Source organism: Magallana gigas, chromosome 7 (assembly GCF_963853765.1).
Source record: "Magallana gigas chromosome 7, xbMagGiga1.1, whole genome shotgun sequence".
NCBI classification, from domain to species: domain Eukaryota; kingdom Metazoa; phylum Mollusca; class Bivalvia; order Ostreida; family Ostreidae; genus Magallana; species Magallana gigas.
The window spans coordinates 11,859,985-11,883,800 of NC_088859.1; the positions used below are offsets into that span (position 1 = coordinate 11,859,985).

At 35.2% G+C, this 23,816-nt stretch overlaps 1 protein-coding gene and 1 long non-coding RNA gene across 8 annotated transcripts; both read right to left on the reverse strand.

Moving 5' to 3' along the window:
• Window positions 1-970: 970 nt before the first annotated feature.
• Window positions 971-5,713, reverse strand: LOC117684294 (UPF0489 protein C5orf22 homolog). Its single transcript, XM_034455784.2, has 4 exons — window positions 5,308-5,713; window positions 2,874-2,935; window positions 2,451-2,576; window positions 971-2,243 (listed from the first exon to the last, which is right to left on the reverse strand). The coding sequence occupies exons 1-4, from the start codon at window positions 5,582-5,584 to the stop codon at window positions 1,110-1,112; spliced, it is 1,599 nt and encodes a 532-aa protein (XP_034311675.2). The 5' UTR covers window positions 5,585-5,713; the 3' UTR covers window positions 971-1,109.
• Window positions 5,714-6,823: 1,110 nt separating this feature from the next.
• Window positions 6,824-23,816, reverse strand: LOC136270098 (uncharacterized). 7 transcript variants are annotated; one of them, XR_010707788.1, is made up of 10 exons: window positions 22,870-23,816; window positions 22,098-22,604; window positions 20,633-20,701; window positions 19,497-19,597; window positions 18,249-18,298; window positions 14,819-17,243; window positions 14,047-14,553; window positions 11,447-12,651; window positions 10,199-10,248; window positions 6,824-9,193 (listed from the first exon to the last, which is right to left on the reverse strand). It is a non-coding gene; the product is annotated as an uncharacterized lncRNA (long non-coding RNA). The 7 variants fall into 7 exon arrangements; XR_010707790.1 differs by having other exon boundaries at window positions 20,543-20,701; XR_010707787.1 differs by having other exon boundaries at window positions 11,447-11,547; window positions 12,583-12,651; window positions 19,497-20,701.

Genomic DNA, 23,816 nt, shown 5'->3' on the forward strand with positions numbered 1-23,816 from the left:
ATTAGTGTACAATACATAGAATAAGGAAAATGAAAACTGTCATAAAATCATTAAATCTTGTCTGATCTTAAAAAACATTGCAGGTGCACATCTTCAGATGGTGTTCAACATATGTACAAATTTTCAAACTGTTCCATGCAGTAATAAAAAATTCTATAGGGGGGACAAAGTTGCGTCTACAGACAGACGGACGGACAGACAGACGGACAGGGTGAAACCAATATACCCCCCTAAACTTCCTTTGCGGGGGTATAATAAAAGTATCTGATAAATATTAATCAATGCAGCAGTATTTGACCTTTACTGTGACAGTGACTGAGAACCAATCCATTTATTTCTTGGCTTTGATTTCTTTGTAACTGATATACAATAAAACAGATATACATCATACTATCAAACATAAACCTGTTATCTCTGACTGATTGAGAGAAATACAAGTATTACGAAGTGTAGAATTCAACAAGCATAGGATGCAATTTACATGGTACTAAAGTTATATAGGTATATTGATTTACATAACACAGCCAAATATTGATAGAACTTGTGTAACACTTACTTGTATACTGTAAATGTATTGATACCAAAAAAATGATCCATATGATGCCCTTGGTTATGTCCCTTAAATCTGATTATTATGCATTACATGACTTGAATACATCAATATAAATGGCACTTCCTATAAATAAATCATCTCAGGTTACATGTGGACATTTATATTTCACATACATGTATTAATATTTCTGACAACAATAAGTGTTCATATAGATGTAAATATCTAATGTGTTGATTACATTTCCATACAATAACAAATGATAAACTAAATAAGTCTGGTACAGTTTGTTTTGACAGTCTTGTTAACAACTGTACCTGCCTTGTTAACATACTTTAATGGTTTTGTAAAAGATAGATCAGTTAATCTCAGCCATCAATTTCTAACCATTGTAAAGATTGCAGTAAAACAAAATAAAATTGAGCACTTTCGATGTACATATATATAGAATAGACGGTTCCATAGATATACTACAATGTATTATATAAAGATATGTTTTACCAATCACCAAAGCCGTGAGAACACATCGACAAAGCACATACATCACAAATACCCTGCCTCACGATGACTTGTGTCTGTGGGGCCATCCATGTTTACCCCCCAGTAACCACGGGTCATAGTGCACCTTCACATTGCTAAACACACTACTAATAGCCTTCATCACACCGTGTTCAATGAGATAATACTGGAAGCGGGGCGTGTAGCCGTCACGGACGGACCGACACACAGTCACTAGGCGGGGGCGGTGGACAGAGTTCAGTATCTTGAGCAGGGTGGAGGTTCTGAGAATCGTCTCATTCTTAGTCGGCCTGTGAGCAAGAACCATGGAATCTACTGGAGTATTGGAGCCCATGCAGATCTGAAAGCCGGGGTTAGTGAGAGGTAGGTAGGAGTTTATGGTGGTGGTCAGACAGAAGCCTATCTTCTTCAGTGTGGCGATCTGCTTGGCACTTAGGTGTCCAAAAAACAGGTCAATCAGCTGGTTCAGCAGGTTCTCCGACTCCTTGCTCCTCTTCTCACACGACACTCTGTTACCCTGCTGCCAGAGGAACTGCTTTAACATGTCCGCTGACTCCTTCCGTGCTTTGTCTTTGCACTTCTTGTATGAATACTGTTTAGTTTGTGGTTTTGTTTTACAGTCCAATGCATTCTGAAACAAACGTAAGGCTTTAACTAGGACTCTGTCCGTCTCTTGTTCTTCTTTTACAGTTTTTGGACAGAACAACTTCCAAAGCACACCATTCATCATGTTCAAGGAAGCGATGGGCATCCCTACATCCAGAAGGGGCTGGGAAACATGGGTGGTTCCAAAGAAATCCAGATCTATGTCCAACATGAGGCTGTCCTGCTTTGTAACCCAGCCCCCCTTGGAGAGCCTCTTGATTGCTTCATCCTCTCTTACAGATTCCAAGTAAAACTCTCTTTTGATGTTGCATGACGATGGTTTTAACATTTGTTCTGTACCTACGTTGGTTAACCCCTCATATGGGAAGGGGATGTAACTACACTCCTTGACATTGCTCTCGTTCTTGGTGCAAGTACAGATAACTTTCTCCTTGAGGGTCTCTCCGGTTGTGACCATCGCTGTGCCTATTCCTCCCCAGGTTTTTTCGTAAACACTTTCATGGTTCTCTTGGTCCCACTTTGGCCACACCCAGATAATCCTCTTCATAATACCCGCCATGATAGATTGCTTAAAAACAATATAAAAGTGTGGGAATATTACGGTAGTACAAGTACCTTAAAATATCTGATGATAATTTGAATTGAGCATATATAGGCTTTGTGTATAAACCTACATGCATCTCTCTCTTATATTGGTGTTATATTTGTCATTTTTATTAAGATTATGCAACTGATTAACAAACCTTTCGAAATTCATCGTGGGCTTATTACTTACCACAATAAAGACGTCATTTCTCTGGATCATCATGTTGATTTCTCTGCTGTCTCTTGGCATTCTAAATGAGGGGTACCCAGGGAAATAGAAGGGTGGGGCCAAATCAGAGTGGCCATCTATATGGAACTGTAACAAAGAAAAATACACTCACAAGTAAAATAATGCAGTCATAATGATTAATCAAAAACAATAAAATAGATTGGTTGATTTTTGCATGTTTAAAAATGAATGTAATGAACATGTAATTCATATCAAATGTAACTATAATTTCAGTTGTAAAAATAGGAGTCTAAGGACTATTTATCATGCATTTTCACAAATCACTTTCTTCCAACAGACAAGTGGTTAAACCAAATTCATGAATTCACTTCGATGAAAGGAAAACATGCTATCTAAAGTATTGCAATTCAAAAACACACATACCAAAATATTTCCATGAGACTTCAGAGTTCCTGCTTTTACTGCATTCATCCAAATAGGAATCACTAAAATTACAAATAAATCATGTCTTAAAATACATGCATGTACAAGTTGTGTTCCTCTACATAAAAAGAGCATGATCCCATAAATGATTTAAGAAATTTACAGTTTTAATGAGAGTAATTAATTCTGTATAAAATCCATATACATGTATCAGTATACATATCACGTACTGAGATACTGTGGTTTCATCAATATTCGTTGAATACCAATTTTCGTGGATTTCGTTGTTAATTTAACCCATGAAATTAAATGTTCATTGAAATGCAATTTCTATTAACATTTTGTTGCGTAGGGTCATTGGCCACGAATTTACATATCCTTGAAACTGTGATTTTTACTTTATCAACGAAAATTGATACCCTTGAATATTAATGAAACCACAGTAATATGTTTTAGTGTTTACCAGTAGGTACCAGTATACTACCGATATATTTAAAAACTTTATTTTATTTTACCCACAATAAAAGAAAATAAGTTCAAATCAAAGGTAGTCTAGACATTTCTCCTTTATCGTCATCTTCGCAAGCCAAGAGTTTACAATTCCTAGCCAAGGTTGTAAAGGAGCAGAGTGGCTCTTAAATTAACCCTTGGCTTGTGTAGATTGGTGCTTTATCACATACAACTATAGGAAATAATTTTGAATTATACAATGGAGCATTCACTTTTATCGTTCTTAAAAATGCAAAAAAACAAATTTGATTTCATATTTTGAACAACCAAAATCTCAGTTTTTTGAGTAATCTGGTGTTAGCAAGCAGACACGGCTCTATCAACACTTGTCAAACAGCTGTGCAGCAAGGCTCATACGGAAAAATATAAACAATGCCTATTTATATTCTGCCTAATCAATACTAGCGTGCGACCAGTTCTCGCCGAGTACCATTTCTCGCCAGTACATTGTTACATCATTTTATCAACACATAAAATTATATACCAAAAATGACGTCACAATGTACTGGCGAGAAATGGTACTCAGCAAGAACTGGTTGCACGCTAGTAGAGTTTAGGCACATTAACATATATCTAATATGAATATTAAACTATTAAGAAGGAATAACACACCTGGAAAAAGTCACTCAAATCAATAGGAATTTTTTTTATATTGAAAGATGTAATGATAAATAAACTGAACAAATGTCAAATAAGCGAAAAAATTTGCAGTTTGGGGATAAAAAATGAATATCTAAAATAATTATGCCAGTAAGTAACAACAAAAGCCCCTGCGGGATTCGAACTCGGGATGTATAGATCACAAGTCTGACACTTTATCCACTCGGCTATGGAGTACGTTTCATGTTTCAGTCCATAAAATCCTTTTAATAAAACGAAATTTTGTTTCGATCAGTGGTCAGCCATTTTGTGATGATGTGTTATTCCACCTTTAAAAGGTGACATCTATAAAGATACCTTGAGTTTGACATTCTGCCAAAAGTATTGCCTCAAAGACAATTTGGCTTCGTCATGGGTTTTCATGGGAAGAAACAATTCTTATACAGGTTATTTTCGTCCAAAATTTTTACACCCAGTTTTATATCTTCAATCCCTGTACAACTAAATTCGCCCAAATATTGAAATATTTCCCTGTATGTATATTATACATATATTACATGGCTTCGAGGGCGACATATACCACAATATTTGCCCGAGGTGACAGATAAGCCCTGGAGTGTTATGTTCGGCATCGGGAGACATAACACCCCAGGGCTTTCCTGTCACCGAGGAACAAATATTTTGGTATTGTCGCCCGAGAAGACATGTAATATATGTTATATAACATTTTTAAAAATAAAAATCTGTTTAAGAATATATTTACCTCATTAGCATGTGTATTTTTAATTATTAATGCATCTTCATATCTTACAAATCAATTTTCTTGTAAAATGTCGATCGATGCTTTCAAACAGAACATAACTATTCAAATTAAACAATTAAAGTTAGTTTCTCTGAATAGGAGACACTGTCATGACATTTTTATTTTTGAGGAACTGTTTACGGTTGCTTAGCTAAATTTCGAACCTGACGTAATTAATATGCAGAATGATTGCACGCAGGATGATATAACAGTTTCAGGAAGGCATTATAACCATTTCCTGTGAAACATAACTTTTTATAGGGAGTGCAATATAACTATTTCCGGTGTTATTCAGCAATTTTTAGGGCATAGTAATAAAATTATCTAATTTGAGACATAACGAAAAAACTTATTCAAAATGTTATATAATTGTTTATATTGCATTAAACAGTGTTAAACCGAATTTTATTTCAATAACACACACACACATATGTTAAACACATGCTATGATAATTATTTAGTAAGTTGACCAGTAAATCACATACTGGCATTAAACGGTTAATTGTGATGTGTAACATTTACCCTGGTGATGTTCTTCCACGACATGGACGGCCAATCTGGAGGTCGCGTTTTTTGACCCCCTGTGCACCGTATGGCTGGCGTGTAACCCCCGGGGCCGGCGATGTCGGTTGGCGACTAGGTTGAATGTGGTGGAACTGGCTTTGTTGTATTGCAGAAGTTTAACATATGTCACAACAAATGCTGTCACCACTGCCAAGGCAATCAGATTTCCTGCAACATTGCGCCTCCATGTCACACGCATTTTGGATCTAATTGAGCGGCAACAGTTTCTTACCATGGAATCGACGTTATGCAGATCATGACAGAAACTAGATTTTTGATACAGCTAACAGATGCCCTACGTGATGTCCATTTTTTTTATAAACTTTTTCCCCCAGCCAAGTGACAGATGTCTTCAAGAGTTGTCGTTCGTAAGCTAAAGTGAACAAGATAGGTCGTACTATTTTTATTCGACAGAATTTGTGCACACACCAAATAAAATATACCATAAAGTTGTTTTACAGGCTATACATGACTTTTAAGCATTGCATGCAATTATTATTCTTAAGAAGACTTATATCATCTTTTCATAAGGGTTGTGAACCAAAATTAATAACCTAAATGGTCAACAAGAGGCCCACGGGCCACATCGCTTACAGGGTCTAAAATTGGATTCCCAATGCAGACTCACCCTACTCCTCAAGATTTTGAATTTAATAAAGAATCTTAACTGCCTAATTAAGCTTGATTTCACTTATGTTACAGCTATTTTAGAATAATAGTTTTTTAAAATTTGCCCCCCCCCCACCTACTGTTGTGACCCAATCCTACCCCCTGGGACCATGATTTGAACAAACTTGAATCTATCCAGTCCCTACCTGAGGATTATGCTTCCACACAAGTTTCAGCTGTTCTGACCAATCAGATTTTCAAATATTTTTTCTAAATATTCGTATGTAAAAATTCCCCATTGCAGCCCACCCTATCCCTGGGGATAATGATTTGAGCAAACTTGACACTCTCTTGTGTCCCCACCCTACCCCCGAGGTCATGATTTTCATATAACTATGAATCTACATTAGCTGAGGATGCTTCCTAGTAGGTTTCAGTTTTTCTGTCAAATTAGTTTCTGAGAGGAGGGTTCTTAAATATTTACTCAATATATTCCTATGTAAAAATTCGACACCCCTATTGATTGTGGCTACACTCTACCCCCAGGGGTCATGATTTTCACAACTGGATGTGGTCCTTAATTTTCACAACTTTGAATCTCCTTTGTGTAAGTGTGCTCTGTGCCAAGTTTGGTTGAAATTGGTAAAGTGGTACTGGAGAAAATGTTGAAAATGTGAGAAGTTTACGGACAGACAGACAGAGGACAGACATAACGTGATCAGAAAAACTCACTTGAGCTTTCAGCTCAGGTGAGCTATTAATAAAAAAAACTTTATAATCTTTACATTCAATTTATTTAATAGTACAATTGGTAACATAACTTTTATGATGTGAAATCTTTAAAACCCCCAGTAATATATTCTATTATAGTCTCCCGCTTTCATGTCAGGTATTTGTACGTTTATAACATAAGCAAAATATAACGACGTTTCTGATTGGTTCTAATAATTTATTTTACATTCGGAAAGTTTCGTAGTTTTACATAATCATTTGGAAAACACCAGTTCGAGCTATATTTACATTCAGTCATTTTGATTGGCTAAGAGAAACACACCCCCAGAGCGGTGTATTTAAAGTCAGGTTTTGCCTTAGTCCGGCAGTTGACGTGGAATCTTCTCTAAGGTTCGAGTCAACTCACTCCCCTGGGTAGATAGGTGGGCCCCAGTCTCCGTTTCCTGTCTCGTTCATCGTTTCGTTCATAGTCTCGTTTATAACTCAATTATCCCTTCCGTTTCATTTATGCTAAATTTAACTTGGGAAACCTGTTAGGTTAGTTGTGTATTTCATTCAGTCCGTGCGGGGTGGTACTTATAATTTGTTCGGGTTTCTTGGACATAACATTAACTATAAGGTAGGCTTAGTAATTTATCTATTTGGTTAGGACGGTGAATTTAATGTTAGTATTCCTAGATATTTTTCATTGTGAATATCATTTTTGTGTGTCTCATTTCATGCTCATTATTAAATATATTGAAAACCTTTACACTTGTTTTCGTTCACATTGAAATTGGAATAAAGGTACTTGTTTATTTAAAGTAAACGCAAATATCTGACAGAGTGATTGAGCGTTAATATTAATTTCTAGATTCTTTACATTATTATGGAGTTTTGAATTTAGACTTAGAAAACAGACGGATTTGAGACTGACTTAACTTAAGCGACTATAGACTTAAGAATATCATGGAACTCCTGGTATAAATTAAAGTTAAAACCACTATACGATTACATTGGTGCCGTGACGTTATAAAAACCACTATACGATTACATTGGTGCCGTGACCTAACTCTGGAACCGACAGGCTCGTTCCTGCCAGAGAACGATAGTAGAACCTGGGTGTAGTACTTTATTAAAAAAATTTTTTTTTTTGGAGCATAATTTTTGTGTTGTTATTTTGTTGTCCAGACAGAACATTATTTTGACATGTTTCCCCAGCCTTATAGTAAGCCCTCACGGAAGACTCGTGTCACCTGGAGCGATCCGGTGATGGCACGTCAGGTAGACAATGACGACTTGAATGCAAGTGCACGTGGACAATATGACTTCAGACAAACTCCTGAAAGGGAGGTGTTTTTGAAAGAGCTAAATTTATTTACTGAAAAATCTCCCTCAGTTCCTCCCCTTCCTAGTGAATATGACACTGACAAATACAGAGGCATTTCTGTTTCAGAAGTGACAGCATTAAACGATAGTGTTTTTGACGACCACATTAATACGACTTATCCTTCTAGGGTAGATGCTGTAACTACTATTTCAGGATTTTTACATGGGAATCATCAAAATTCTAGCTTGCCAATCTATTCAAACAGTTTTCAGTCAAGTGACAGATTTTCAAATTCACAAACTAGTACCCCTCAGTTTAACAATTTCAAACCACAACCCCCTGTTAGAAGGTCATCCTTTATGCCCAGACGTGAGAAAGAACCTGACAAATTTGACGGACGAAGTGTTGAGTGGAAAGATTTTATTGTTCAATTTGAACATGTGTCATTATGGAATAGGTGGTCAGTTCATGAAAAAGCGCAACAATTAGTTATGTGTTTGAGAGGTTCAGCACAGAAGATGCTTGGTGATTTGACTTACAACGAGTTGAATAATTATGATATATTGAAATCTGTTTTGTCGAATCGATTTAGTCCTGCAGAAAGAGTTTTTTCTTATAGGTCTGAATTTAGAAACAGAAGGAGACAAAAGCAGGAGTCTGTCTCTGACTATGGATATGCATTGCGCAGATTGAGTTGTCTGGCCTATCCCGAGGTTCCCCATTCTTTCAGAGAAATAAATGTTATTGAACAATTTATCAATGGTCTGAGTAGTCATGATCTTAAGAAGCATGTTTCGCTCAATCACCCTAAGTCCTTAGATGGTGCAATAGCTCTGGCTACGGAATATGAGGCTTTTGAAGGTTCACAAATTACATTAGTAAAGCCAAAAGAAACTTTTGAATATGAAGAATCTGGTGTTAGATCAGTTACTGCAAAATTGAGTAAAGAAAAATCTTTGGAAAATGAATTGAGTAAATCAAATTCAGATATTAGTAAACTTGTTGAGACAATGCAGGGATGTTTGAAGAAAATTTCAGATCTTGAAGGCATCATTAATTCCGGTAGTCAGAGGGGATCTTTTTATTCTCGCGGAAGAGGTTTTGGTAGAGGTCGTGGTCGAGGGTTCTCCAGAAATATGGATGATGTTGACTGTTATGTATGTCATGCAAAAGGTCATCTTTCTTACGACTGTCCTGAAAAACAGAAAACAGATAAGGATGTCAAGCAAAAACCGAAGTCTGAATCGTTAAACTAAAAAGGGTTGTTCTTGAGGCCGAAAGTACAACCCAGACCCAATTTCAAGATGGCCCTGTTATTCAATTAAATAGTATTAATAAGTCATGTCTCTTTGCAGAGGTGAAAATTAATGGTGTTAAAGTGAAATTTTTGATTGACACTGGTTCGGCAGTCAGTATTTTGTCATCCAAAACATTTGAGTTACTTGAGAACACACCTACACAGTTGGGGAGTGTATTCAATACACTGACAGCTGCGGATGGTGGAATTATCAAAACTTATGGAAAAAGTTCATTGTCATTTCAGCTCGGAGACATTGACTTCACTCAAGATTTCATAATAGCTGACATAGATGATTTGCAAGGAATTTTAGGATTTGATTTTTTAGAAAACAATGACATTGCTGTACATGTAGCTAAATCATATCTTGAACTAAGAGACAAGTTTGTTGAACTTTTTAAAGTAAACAATAACATCGTGTCCAGAATTAAGATCAGTGAATCTTTGACAATTCCCCCAAATTCTGCAACAACAATAATTGGAAAGTTAGATTCATTTTTGACAGAAAATGCTGAGAACATGATTTTTGAGCCAAACAATTTGGATGACGTAGGAGTTGTTATGTCTAGATTAATTCTTAAAACAAATCAATCATCATTTTCGATACCCATTGTAAACATTTCAGAAGATTTTGTTACACTTTTTGAAGGACAAACAATAGGTTCAGTAGAAATTGTCAAAAATTTTATTCATGCAGTGAATTCAATTCAAGACAACTCTGAAATTGTTATTCAGTCTTCAGATAAAGTTTTCCCAGAGCATTTGAAATCTATTTTTGAAAATATGTCAAAGTCCCTCACTGAAAGTCAGCTTGAACAAATCAAAGATTTACTGATAGCATATCAAGACATTTTTATGGGTCCTGATGGGAAACTAGGTAGAACTGGTCTTGTTAAACATACCATTGACACAGGCGATGCTCGTCCCATTAAACTTCCTCCTAGAAGACTTTCTGTAAAACAAAAAGAAATAGTTGACAATGAAATTGACAAAATGTTAAATGACGATATTATAGAACCTAGTTCTGGACCTTGGGCTAGTCCTATTTTGTTAGTGAAAAAGAAAGACGGTTCAATTCGTTTTTGCATAGATTACAGAAAATTAAATGTTGTAGTTAAGAAGGATGCTTATCCACTCCCTAGAACTGATGAATGTTTGGAAGCACTGTCGGGGTCAAAGTTCATGTGTACTCTTGATTTAGCATCTGGTTATTGGCAACAGGAAGTTGATATTAAAGATAGAGAAAAAACTGCATTTGCATCTCATAGAGGATTGTTTCAATTCAAAGTCACACCTTTTGGTTTATCTAATGCCCCTTCATGTTTTGAAAGACTTATGGAATTAATGTTGCGTGGACTTCAATGGGAACATTGTTTATGTTACCTTGACGACATCATAGTCTTTGGAAAAACTTTTGACGAGACACTTCAGAATTTGAAACTGGTATTTGACAGACTTCGAGAAACTAATTTGATTTTGAAGCCTAAAAAGTGTTTTTTATTTCAAACTGAAGTTCTTTTCTTAGGTCATATTGTTTCAGAAAAGGGAATTAGTTGTAACCCAGACAAAATTGAATGTGTTTTAAATTGGCCAATACCTACTAACGTTTCAGAAATAAAAAGTTTTTTGGGTTTAGCAGGTTATTACAGAAAATTTATTGAAAATTTTTCAGAAATTGCATCCCCTTTGACCAAACTGACTTGTAAAAATGTGAAATTTGTTTGGAATAGAGAATGTCAGAAAGCTTTTGAAATTTTGAAACAAAAATTAGTATCTGCCCCTATTTTGAATTATCCACAGAAAGAAGGAAAATTTATATTAGATACAGATGCTAGTCTTAATGGCATTGGTGCAGTTCTTTCTCAAATCCAAATTGAAAATGGTAAAGAAATTGAAAGAGTCATAGCATATGCAAGTAAAACTTTATCAAAAAGCGAGCAAAATTATTGTACTACGTACAGAGAGCTGTTAGCAGTAAATGTTTTTGTCAAGCATTTTAAGCATTTTTTATATGGCAACAAGTTTTTGATTCGGACAGATCATGCTTCACTTATTTGGCTAAGAAATTTTAAGAATCCAGAGGGTATGCTTGCTAGATGGATATCAAATTTAGAGACATATGACTATGAATTAGTTCACAGAAAAGGTACCTTGCATGGAAATGCAGACAGTTTGTCCCGTATGCCCTATCCTTACTGTAAACGACTTGACTGTCCTGACTGTAAATCTCATTCATCATCTTCTCATGTGGCTACAAAAACAGATAAGAATGATTTCATATCATTGGTCTCAGTGGCTTCTATTCAAAATGACATGAAAGATGATTATCCAGACTGTCAAAAATCTAATTGGTTAGACTCATGGTCTCATGACAACTTAGTGGATATGCAAAGAAATGACCCAATTTTGTCAAAATTCATTACTTTGAAACAGACTTATGACACAAAACCTGGAAAAGAAGTTATTGAAAATTGTCATTTAGAACTTAAATTACAGGTGGCAAAATGGGATTTATTTGTTTTGGATAATGAGCTACTTAAGTACAAGTGGCACAAACAAGACACTGTTCATTTGTTATTAGTTGCCCCTCAAATTATCAGAAAAAGAATTTTTGAAGAGTTACATTGTCAAAAATATTCAGGTCATTTAGGGAGAGATAGAGTTTGTAAATCTGTTAAAGAAAGATTTTACTGGATTGGAATAGATTCTGATGTAGGTAGATGGTGTAAAGAATGTGATAATTGTGCCAGAGGTAAACCTGGTCCTGGTTTTACCAAGTCCCCTTTACAACAGTCTTCAGTTGGTTGGCCTTTAGACAAAATTGGAATTGATATTGTGGGTCCTTGCCCTATTACAGACAATGGAAATGAATATATCATAGTTCTTTCAGATTATTTTTCAAAATGGGTTGAAGCATATGCTGTTCCAAATCACACGGCTCTAACAGTAGCAGATAAAATTGTAACGGAATTTGTCTGTAGATTTGGTACTCCAAAACAAATACACACTGACCAAGGTAGAGAGTTTGAAAGTGAACTTTTTAAATGTATTTGTGAGAAATTGGGAATTAAGAAAACTCGTAGTTGTAGTTATAGGCCTCAATCTTCTGGTTTAGTTGAACGTTTTAATGCCACATTACAGAAAATGCTATCACTTTTAGTCAATGAATCAAGAAATGACTGGGACGATCATTTACCCTATGTTTTAATGGCCTATAGAGCCACGACTCACGACAGTACTCATTGTTCTCCCAATTTGTTGATGACTGGTAGGGAAATGAATTTACCAATTGATGTTATGACAGGTACTTCAGACATGTCCTCTTGTCCTATTCAATACATAGAATGGGTTAAATCTGCAATAAATAAAGCTTTTGAGTTAGCAAATTCTCAGAGTAAAAAGGCAGCGATTCGTCAAAAGAAATATTACGATAGAGGGTTAAATCCTAGAGAATTTAAGAGTGGGGATATGGTGTGGAGGTGGTATCCCCCTAGGGCGAATCTGAAATTGGGCCTCGGTTGGATAGGACCTTATATGATTTTAGAAAAATTAAGTGATGTTACTTATAAAATTCAGAAATCCCCAGAGAGTGATAAGCTTGTTGTACACGTTGATCATTTAAAACCTTATCAGGGAGTCAGTTGTCATAATTGGTTGGCAGATGAGACAAATTTGGTCTCAGATAGTGATGTGTCTTTGTCATTGAACGAGACGGGAGCGGAGGCTGGTGGTACAACCCCTTGTAAATATGATTTACCGTCCTCATCCTATCAGCCAAATGAAAAATTTTCAAAATTTGGAAGAAAAATAAAACCCCCAGTAATATATTCACCATAAATAAAATAAAAAAAAATTAGTATAAGCCCCCCTTATGGTTAATCATTTTTATTGCATATTATCACTTTAAGGAAGGTAATGCTTACTGTCCCCGTCTAGTAACTGCTCAGCAGTTCATATGGTTCAGAAAAGGAATTCGTGTTTCTTAATTTGTAAATATGCAGTACTTTGGCATTTAAAATATCTTGGAATTTATTGTAGTACGAGTTATTTTTCAGTAATGCCGAATTTTTCATCAGTCAGTAAAGACATCGATTACTCAAAAAAAAAAAAAAAAAAAAAAAATTGATTTTTTTAATTATTTTATTTTTGATTATTATATAAGTATGTATTACAAAACTATTGGAATTTGTCAGGTTTATTGAGAGAATTTTTATGTGTAGAAATACAGTGTGAGATACTGTTTGGATTAGTAGTTCGTTCTCTTTGACAATAAGTTTGATAAATTTCAAGTTAAATACAGGTTCGAATCAATTCGGGAATTGATTGAGGTGTAAGTACAATAAAGTGGAGAAATTAGGGGCCCCAGTGAGTAAAATATTGTACAGCTTGTCGTGGGATAAGTTTTTATTTCGAGAACCTGTATCCGCCCCAGGTATACATTGTATCTTCGATATGCTGATCACTGTTCACTACTGTGGCTGTGTGATGGTATTGTGGTCAGGTGGACTATGGAGGAAGTTATTGAAAAATGCTTCAAACAAACGGAATGTAGTATATTCTTATGCTGCAGGAGGCCGTAGAGAAGCAGGGCCATGATACGAGTGCATATGTATATTCTGTTGACAGCATAAGTTATCTGTCTCTTACTTTCTGATTAATAAAATTATACTCTTATATAAATAATAATTCTTATAATAAAACAATTTTTTTTTAAATACGTAAACATAATTAATTAAGGACTGTTACTTACCCTTTTTGTTTTGTTTTTATCAGCAATGGACGTCCTGGAGGTGGAGGTGAGAGAAAGTGATGTGCTTTCGCTTGATAGGGATCTTCGCCAGGAGTTTCCGGATGGGGGGATGAAGTGCCAAGTACCAGAGTGCGGAGATAAACATTATTCTTCTTTGGCCTCATACCGGAAACACTGGAGGAGATCCCATGTGAGAGAAATCCTCCTATTTCACTGTGAATCTTGTGGGCATAGGGAGATTGAGAAACGCAACATAATTCATCATAATCAGAAGAAACATAAAGGGAAGTCTACATTCACACAGAAAACTTCTTTCAACAATTCATTCATAGATCCGAAAGGCGTATTACCACCAAAGAAACCAAATGCGAAACTCTTGGAAAATTTGTTCAGGGAGGATATCATACCAGTCCCGCGAGACAGTGATTCATTTCTTCATTTCAACGATGATGGATCCTCCTCGTTTCATGTTAAATATTGACTGTCGCGCCATTGGTCATGTGATACCTGTTATTTAACAGAAATATTTGCAATGTATACTAAATAAATTTTTTTTTTCCAGGGTTAATATTTAAATATTACATAACATATTTTATGTTCATCTTGGCTGTGTGAAGTCGTATTATTTCGAAATTTTCATTTTATTAGGGTACGGACATTTTTGTTTTTACCTCAATATCTTATTTAAGATATTTCGGTTTTGGGGTGGGGGGAGTGTGATAGGATTGCATTTAAATATTACTTAACTTTCAGTTATATTATTAATACTTACTTTTATTGTCGATGATCAGATTTACGGGTAGATTTTTAGTAATGTTTTCTTCTATTATAGTCTCCCGCTTTCATGTCAGGTATTTGTACGTTTATAACATAAGCAAAATATAACGACGTTTCTGATTGGTTCTAATAATTTATTTTACATTCGGAAAGTTTCGTAGTTTTACATAATCATTTGGAAAACACCAGTTCGAGCTATATTTACATTCAGTCATTTTGATTGGCTAAGAGAAACACACCCCCAGAGCGGTGTATTTAAAGTCAGGTTTTGCCTTAGTCCGGCAGTTGACGTGGAATCTTCTCTAAGGTTCGAGTCAACTCACTCCCCTGGGTAGATAGGTGGGCCCCAGTCTCCGTTTCCTGTCTCGTTCATCGTTTCGTTCATAGTCTCGTTTATAACTCAATTATCCCTTCCGTTTCATTTATGCTAAATTTAACTTGGGAAACCTGTTAGGTTAGTTGTGTATTTCATTCAGTCCGTGCGGGGTGGTACTTATAATTTGTTCGGGTTTCTTGGACATAACATTAACTATAAGGTAGGCTTAGTAATTTATCTATTTGGTTAGGACGGTGAATTTAATGTTAGTATTCCTAGATATTTTTCATTGTGAATATCATTTTTGTGTGTCTCATTTCATGCTCATTATTAAATATATTGAAAACCTTTACACTTGTTTTCGTTCACATTGAAATTGGAATAAAGGTACTTGTTTATTTAAAGTAAACGCAAATATCTGACAGAGTGATTGAGCGTTAATATTAATTTCTAGATTCTTTACATTATTATGGAGTTTTGAATTTAGACTTAGAAAACAGACGGATTTGAGACTGACTTAACTTAAGCGACTATAGACTTAAGAATATCATGGAACTCCTGGTATAAATTAAAGTTAAAACCACTATACGATTACATTGGTGCCGTGACGTTATAAAAACCACTATACGATTACATTGGTGCCGTGACCTAACTCTGGAACCGACAGGCTCGTTCCTGCCAGAGAACGATAGTAGAACCTGGGTGTAGTACTTTATTAAAAAAATTTTTTTTTTTGGAGCATAATTTTTGTGTTGTTATTTTGTTGTCCAGACAGAACATTATTTTGACATGTTTCCCCAGCCTTATAGTAAGCCCTCACGGAAGACTCGTGTCACCTGGAGCGATCCGGTGATGGCACGTCAGGTAGACAATGACGACTTGAATGCAAGTGCACGTGGACAATATGACTTCAGACAAACTCCTGAAAGGGAGGTGTTTTTGAAAGAGCTAAATTTATTTACTGAAAAATCTCCCTCAGTTCCTCCCCTTCCTAGTGAATATGACACTGACAAATACAGAGGCATTTCTGTTTCAGAAGTGACAGCATTAAACGATAGTGTTTTTGACGACCACATTAATACGACTTATCCTTCTAGGGTAGATGCTGTAACTACTATTTCAGGATTTTTACATGGGAATCATCAAAATTCTAGCTTGCCAATCTATTCAAACAGTTTTCAGTCAAGTGACAGATTTTCAAATTCACAAACTAGTACCCCTCAGTTTAACAATTTCAAACCACAACCCCCTGTTAGAAGGTCATCCTTTATGCCCAGACGTGAGAAAGAACCTGACAAATTTGACGGACGAAGTGTTGAGTGGAAAGATTTTATTGTTCAATTTGAACATGTGTCATTATGGAATAGGTGGTCAGTTCATGAAAAAGCGCAACAATTAGTTATGTGTTTGAGAGGTTCAGCACAGAAGATGCTTGGTGATTTGACTTACAACGAGTTGAATAATTATGATATATTGAAATCTGTTTTGTCGAATCGATTTAGTCCTGCAGAAAGAGTTTTTTCTTATAGGTCTGAATTTAGAAACAGAAGGAGACAAAAGCAGGAGTCTGTCTCTGACTATGGATATGCATTGCGCAGATTGAGTTGTCTGGCCTATCCCGAGGTTCCCCATTCTTTCAGAGAAATAAATGTTATTGAACAATTTATCAATGGTCTGAGTAGTCATGATCTTAAGAAGCATGTTTCGCTCAATCACCCTAAGTCCTTAGATGGTGCAATAGCTCTGGCTACGGAATATGAGGCTTTTGAAGGTTCACAAATTACATTAGTAAAGCCAAAAGAAACTTTTGAATATGAAGAATCTGGTGTTAGATCAGTTACTGCAAAATTGAGTAAAGAAAAATCTTTGGAAAATGAATTGAGTAAATCAAATTCAGATATTAGTAAACTTGTTGAGACAATGCAGGGATGTTTGAAGAAAATTTCAGATCTTGAAGGCATCATTAATTCCGGTAGTCAGAGGGGATCTTTTTATTCTCGCGGAAGAGGTTTTGGTAGAGGTCGTGGTCGAGGGTTCTCCAGAAATATGGATGATGTTGACTGTTATGTATGTCATGCAAAAGGTCATCTTTCTTACGACTGTCCTGAAAAACAGAAAACAGATAAGGATGTCAAGCAAAAACCGAAGTCTGAATCGTTAAACTAAAAAGGGTTGTTCTTGAGGCCGAAAGTACAACCCAGACCCAATTTCAAGATGGCCCTGTTATTCAATTAAATAGTATTAATAAGTCATGTCTCTTTGCAGAGGTGAAAATTAATGGTGTTAAAGTGAAATTTTTGATTGACACTGGTTCGGCAGTCAGTATTTTGTCATCCAAAACATTTGAGTTACTTGAGAACACACCTACACAGTTGGGGAGTGTATTCAATACACTGACAGCTGCGGATGGTGGAATTATCAAAACTTATGGAAAAAGTTCATTGTCATTTCAGCTCGGAGACATTGACTTCACTCAAGATTTCATAATAGCTGACATAGATGATTTGCAAGGAATTTTAGGATTTGATTTTTTAGAAAACAATGACATTGCTGTACATGTAGCTAAATCATATCTTGAACTAAGAGACAAGTTTGTTGAACTTTTTAAAGTAAACAATAACATCGTGTCCAGAATTAAGATCAGTGAATCTTTGACAATTCCCCCAAATTCTGCAACAACAATAATTGGAAAGTTAGATTCATTTTTGACAGAAAATGCTGAGAACATGATTTTTGAGCCAAACAATTTGGATGACGTAGGAGTTGTTATGTCTAGATTAATTCTTAAAACAAATCAATCATCATTTTCGATACCCATTGTAAACATTTCAGAAGATTTTGTTACACTTTTTGAAGGACAAACAATAGGTTCAGTAGAAATTGTCAAAAATTTTATTCATGCAGTGAATTCAATTCAAGACAACTCTGAAATTGTTATTCAGTCTTCAGATAAAGTTTTCCCAGAGCATTTGAAATCTATTTTTGAAAATATGTCAAAGTCCCTCACTGAAAGTCAGCTTGAACAAATCAAAGATTTACTGATAGCATATCAAGACATTTTTATGGGTCCTGATGGGAAACTAGGTAGAACTGGTCTTGTTAAACATACCATTGACACAGGCGATGCTCGTCCCATTAAACTTCCTCCTAGAAGACTTTCTGTAAAACAAAAAGAAATAGTTGACAATGAAATTGACAAAATGTTAAATGACGATATTATAGAACCTAGTTCTGGACCTTGGGCTAGTCCTATTTTGTTAGTGAAAAAGAAAGACGGTTCAATTCGTTTTTGCATAGATTACAGAAAATTAAATGTTGTAGTTAAGAAGGATGCTTATCCACTCCCTAGAACTGATGAATGTTTGGAAGCACTGTCGGGGTCAAAGTTCATGTGTACTCTTGATTTAGCATCTGGTTATTGGCAACAGGAAGTTGATATTAAAGATAGAGAAAAAACTGCATTTGCATCTCATAGAGGATTGTTTCAATTCAAAGTCACACCTTTTGGTTTATCTAATGCCCCTTCATGTTTTGAAAGACTTATGGAATTAATGTTGCGTGGACTTCAATGGGAACATTGTTTATGTTACCTTGACGACATCATAGTCTTTGGAAAAACTTTTGACGAGACACTTCAGAATTTGAAACTGGTATTTGACAGACTTCGAGAAACTAATTTGATTTTGAAGCCTAAAAAGTGTTTTTTATTTCAAACTGAAGTTCTTTTCTTAGGTCATATTGTTTCAGAAAAGGGAATTAGTTGTAACCCAGACAAAATTGAATGTGTTTTAAATTGGCCAATACCTACTAACGTTTCAGAAATAAAAAGTTTTTTGGGTTTAGCAGGTTATTACAGAAAATTTATTGAAAATTTTTCAGAAATTGCATCCCCTTTGACCAAACTGACTTGTAAAAATGTGAAATTTGTTTGGAATAGAGAATGTCAGAAAGCTTTTGAAATTTTGAAACAAAAATTAGTATCTGCCCCTATTTTGAATTATCCACAGAAAGAAGGAAAATTTATATTAGATACAGATGCTAGTCTTAATGGCATTGGTGCAGTTCTTTCTCAAATCCAAATTGAAAATGGTAAAGAAATTGAAAGAGTCATAGCATATGCAAGTAAAACTTTATCAAAAAGCGAGCAAAATTATTGTACTACGTACAGAGAGCTGTTAGCAGTAAATGTTTTTGTCAAGCATTTTAAGCATTTTTTATATGGCAACAAGTTTTTGATTCGGACAGATCATGCTTCACTTATTTGGCTAAGAAATTTTAAGAATCCAGAGGGTATGCTTGCTAGATGGATATCAAATTTAGAGACATATGACTATGAATTAGTTCACAGAAAAGGTACCTTGCATGGAAATGCAGACAGTTTGTCCCGTATGCCCTATCCTTACTGTAAACGACTTGACTGTCCTGACTGTAAATCTCATTCATCATCTTCTCATGTGGCTACAAAAACAGATAAGAATGATTTCATATCATTGGTCTCAGTGGCTTCTATTCAAAATGACATGAAAGATGATTATCCAGACTGTCAAAAATCTAATTGGTTAGACTCATGGTCTCATGACAACTTAGTGGATATGCAAAGAAATGACCCAATTTTGTCAAAATTCATTACTTTGAAACAGACTTATGACACAAAACCTGGAAAAGAAGTTATTGAAAATTGTCATTTAGAACTTAAATTACAGGTGGCAAAATGGGATTTATTTGTTTTGGATAATGAGCTACTTAAGTACAAGTGGCACAAACAAGACACTGTTCATTTGTTATTAGTTGCCCCTCAAATTATCAGAAAAAGAATTTTTGAAGAGTTACATTGTCAAAAATATTCAGGTCATTTAGGGAGAGATAGAGTTTGTAAATCTGTTAAAGAAAGATTTTACTGGATTGGAATAGATTCTGATGTAGGTAGATGGTGTAAAGAATGTGATAATTGTGCCAGAGGTAAACCTGGTCCTGGTTTTACCAAGTCCCCTTTACAACAGTCTTCAGTTGGTTGGCCTTTAGACAAAATTGGAATTGATATTGTGGGTCCTTGCCCTATTACAGACAATGGAAATGAATATATCATAGTTCTTTCAGATTATTTTTCAAAATGGGTTGAAGCATATGCTGTTCCAAATCACACGGCTCTAACAGTAGCAGATAAAATTGTAACGGAATTTGTCTGTAGATTTGGTACTCCAAAACAAATACACACTGACCAAGGTAGAGAGTTTGAAAGTGAACTTTTTAAATGTATTTGTGAGAAATTGGGAATTAAGAAAACTCGTAGTTGTAGTTATAGGCCTCAATCTTCTGGTTTAGTTGAACGTTTTAATGCCACATTACAGAAAATGCTATCACTTTTAGTCAATGAATCAAGAAATGACTGGGACGATCATTTACCCTATGTTTTAATGGCCTATAGAGCCACGACTCACGACAGTACTCATTGTTCTCCCAATTTGTTGATGACTGGTAGGGAAATGAATTTACCAATTGATGTTATGACAGGTACTTCAGACATGTCCTCTTGTCCTATTCAATACATAGAATGGGTTAAATCTGCAATAAATAAAGCTTTTGAGTTAGCAAATTCTCAGAGTAAAAAGGCAGCGATTCGTCAAAAGAAATATTACGATAGAGGGTTAAATCCTAGAGAATTTAAGAGTGGGGATATGGTGTGGAGGTGGTATCCCCCTAGGGCGAATCTGAAATTGGGCCTCGGTTGGATAGGACCTTATATGATTTTAGAAAAATTAAGTGATGTTACTTATAAAATTCAGAAATCCCCAGAGAGTGATAAGCTTGTTGTACACGTTGATCATTTAAAACCTTATCAGGGAGTCAGTTGTCATAATTGGTTGGCAGATGAGACAAATTTGGTCTCAGATAGTGATGTGTCTTTGTCATTGAACGAGACGGGAGCGGAGGCTGGTGGTACAACCCCTTGTAAATATGATTTACCGTCCTCATCCTATCAGCCAAATGAAAAATTTTCAAAATTTGGAAGAAAAATAAAACCCCCAGTAATATATTCACCATAAATAAAATAAAAAAAAATTAGTATAAGCCCCCCTTATGGTTAATCATTTTTATTGCATATTATCACTTTAAGGAAGGTAATGCTTACTGTCCCCGTCTAGTAACTGCTCAGCAGTTCATATGGTTCAGAAAAGGAATTCGTGTTTCTTAATTTGTAAATATGCAGTACTTTGGCATTTAAAATATCTTGGAATTTATTGTAGTACGAGTTATTTTTCAGTAATGCCGAATTTTTCATCAGTCAGTAAAGACATCGATTACTCAAAAAAAAAAAAAAAAAAAAAAAAATTGATTTTTTTAATTATTTTATTTTTGATTATTATATAAGTATGTATTACAAAACTATTGGAATTTGTCAGGTTTATTGAGAGAATTTTTATGTGTAGAAATACAGTGTGAGATACTGTTTGGATTAGTAGTTCGTTCTCTTTGACAATAAGTTTGATAAATTTCAAGTTAAATACAGGTTCGAATCAATTCGGGAATTGATTGAGGTGTAAGTACAATAAAGTGGAGAAATTAGGGGCCCCAGTGAGTAAAATATTGTACAGCTTGTCGTGGGATAAGTTTTTATTTCGAGAACCTGTATCCGCCCCAGGTATACATTGTATCTTCGATATGCTGATCACTGTTCACTACTGTGGCTGTGTGATGGTATTGTGGTCAGGTGGACTATGGAGGAAGTTATTGAAAAATGCTTCAAACAAACGGAATGTAGTATATTCTTATGCTGCAGGAGGCCGTAGAGAAGCAGGGCCATGATACGAGTGCATATGTATATTCTGTTGACAGCATAAGTTATCTGTCTCTTACTTTCTGATTAATAAAATTATACTCTTATATAAATAATAATTCTTATAATAAAACAATTTTTTTTTAAATACGTAAACATAATTAATTAAGGACTGTTACTTACCCTTTTTGTTTTGTTTTTATCAGCAATGGACGTCCTGGAGGTGGAGGTGAGAGAAAGTGATGTGCTTTCGCTTGATAGGGATCTTCGCCAGGAGTTTCCGGATGGGGGGATGAAGTGCCAAGTACCAGAGTGCGGAGATAAACATTATTCTTCTTTGGCCTCATACCGGAAACACTGGAGGAGATCCCATGTGAGAGAAATCCTCCTATTTCACTGTGAATCTTGTGGGCATAGGGAGATTGAGAAACGCAACATAATTCATCATAATCAGAAGAAACATAAAGGGAAGTCTACATTCACACAGAAAACTTCTTTCAACAATTCATTCATAGATCCGAAAGGCGTATTACCACCAAAGAAACCAAATGCGAAACTCTTGGAAAATTTGTTCAGGGAGGATATCATACCAGTCCCGCGAGACAGTGATTCATTTCTTCATTTCAACGATGATGGATCCTCCTCGTTTCATGTTAAATATTGACTGTCGCGCCATTGGTCATGTGATACCTGTTATTTAACAGAAATATTTGCAATGTATACTAAATAAATTTTTTTTTTCCAGGGTTAATATTTAAATATTACATAACATATTTTATGTTCATCTTGGCTGTGTGAAGTCGTATTATTTCGAAATTTTCATTTTATTAGGGTACGGACATTTTTGTTTTTACCTCAATATCTTATTTAAGATATTTCGGTTTTGGGGTGGGGGGAGTGTGATAGGATTGCATTTAAATATTACTTAACTTTCAGTTATATTATTAATACTTACTTTTATTGTCGATGATCAGATTTACGGGTAGATTTTTAGTAATGTTTTCTTCTATTATAGTCTCCCGCTTTCATGTCAGGTATTTGTACGTTTATAACATAAGCAAAATATAACGACGTTTCTGATTGGTTCTAATAATTTATTTTACATTCGGAAAGTTTCGTAGTTTTACATAATCATTTGGAAAACACCAGTTCGAGCTATATTTACATTCAGTCATTTTGATTGGCTAAGAGAAACACACCCCCAGAGCGGTGTATTTAAAGTCAGGTTTTGCCTTAGTCCGGCAGTTGACGTGGAATCTTCTCTAAGGTTCGAGTCAACTCACTCCCCTGGGTAGATAGGTGGGCCCCAGTCTCCGTTTCCTGTCTCGTTCATCGTTTCGTTCATAGTCTCGTTTATAACTCAATTATCCCTTCCGTTTCATTTATGCTAAATTTAACTTGGGAAACCTGTTAGGTTAGTTGTGTATTTCATTCAGTCCGTGCGGGGTGGTACTTATAATTTGTTCGGGTTTCTTGGACATAACATTAACTATAAGGTAGGCTTAGTAATTTATCTATTTGGTTAGGACGGTGAATTTAATGTTAGTATTCCTAGATATTTTTCATTGTGAATATCATTTTTGTGTGTCTCATTTCATGCTCATTATTAAATATATTGAAAACCTTTACACTTGTTTTCGTTCACATTGAAATTGGAATAAAGGTACTTGTTTATTTAAAGTAAACGCAAATATCTGACAGAGTGATTGAGCGTTAATATTAATTTCTAGATTCTTTACATTATTATGGAGTTTTGAATTTAGACTTAGAAAACAGACGGATTTGAGACTGACTTAACTTAAGCGACTATAGACTTAAGAATATCATGGAACTCCTGGTATAAATTAAAGTTAAAACCACTATACGATTACATTGGTGCCGTGACGTTATAAAAACCACTAT

Bases quoted from the DNA above. Each gene is read 5' to 3' on its own strand.
- LOC117684294 (XM_034455784.2), bottom strand. From the start codon at position 5,584: ATGGTAAGAAACTGTTGCCGCTCAATTAGATCCAAAATGCGTGTGACA. The intron at 2,936-5,307 runs GTAAATGTTACA...TTGTAATTTTAG, and splicing joins CGTGGAAGAACATCACCAGG to TGATTCCTATTTGGATGAAT. The intron at 2,244-2,450 runs GTAAGTAATAAG...ATTGTTTTTAAG, and splicing joins GAAATGACGTCTTTATTGTG to CAATCTATCATGGCGGGTAT.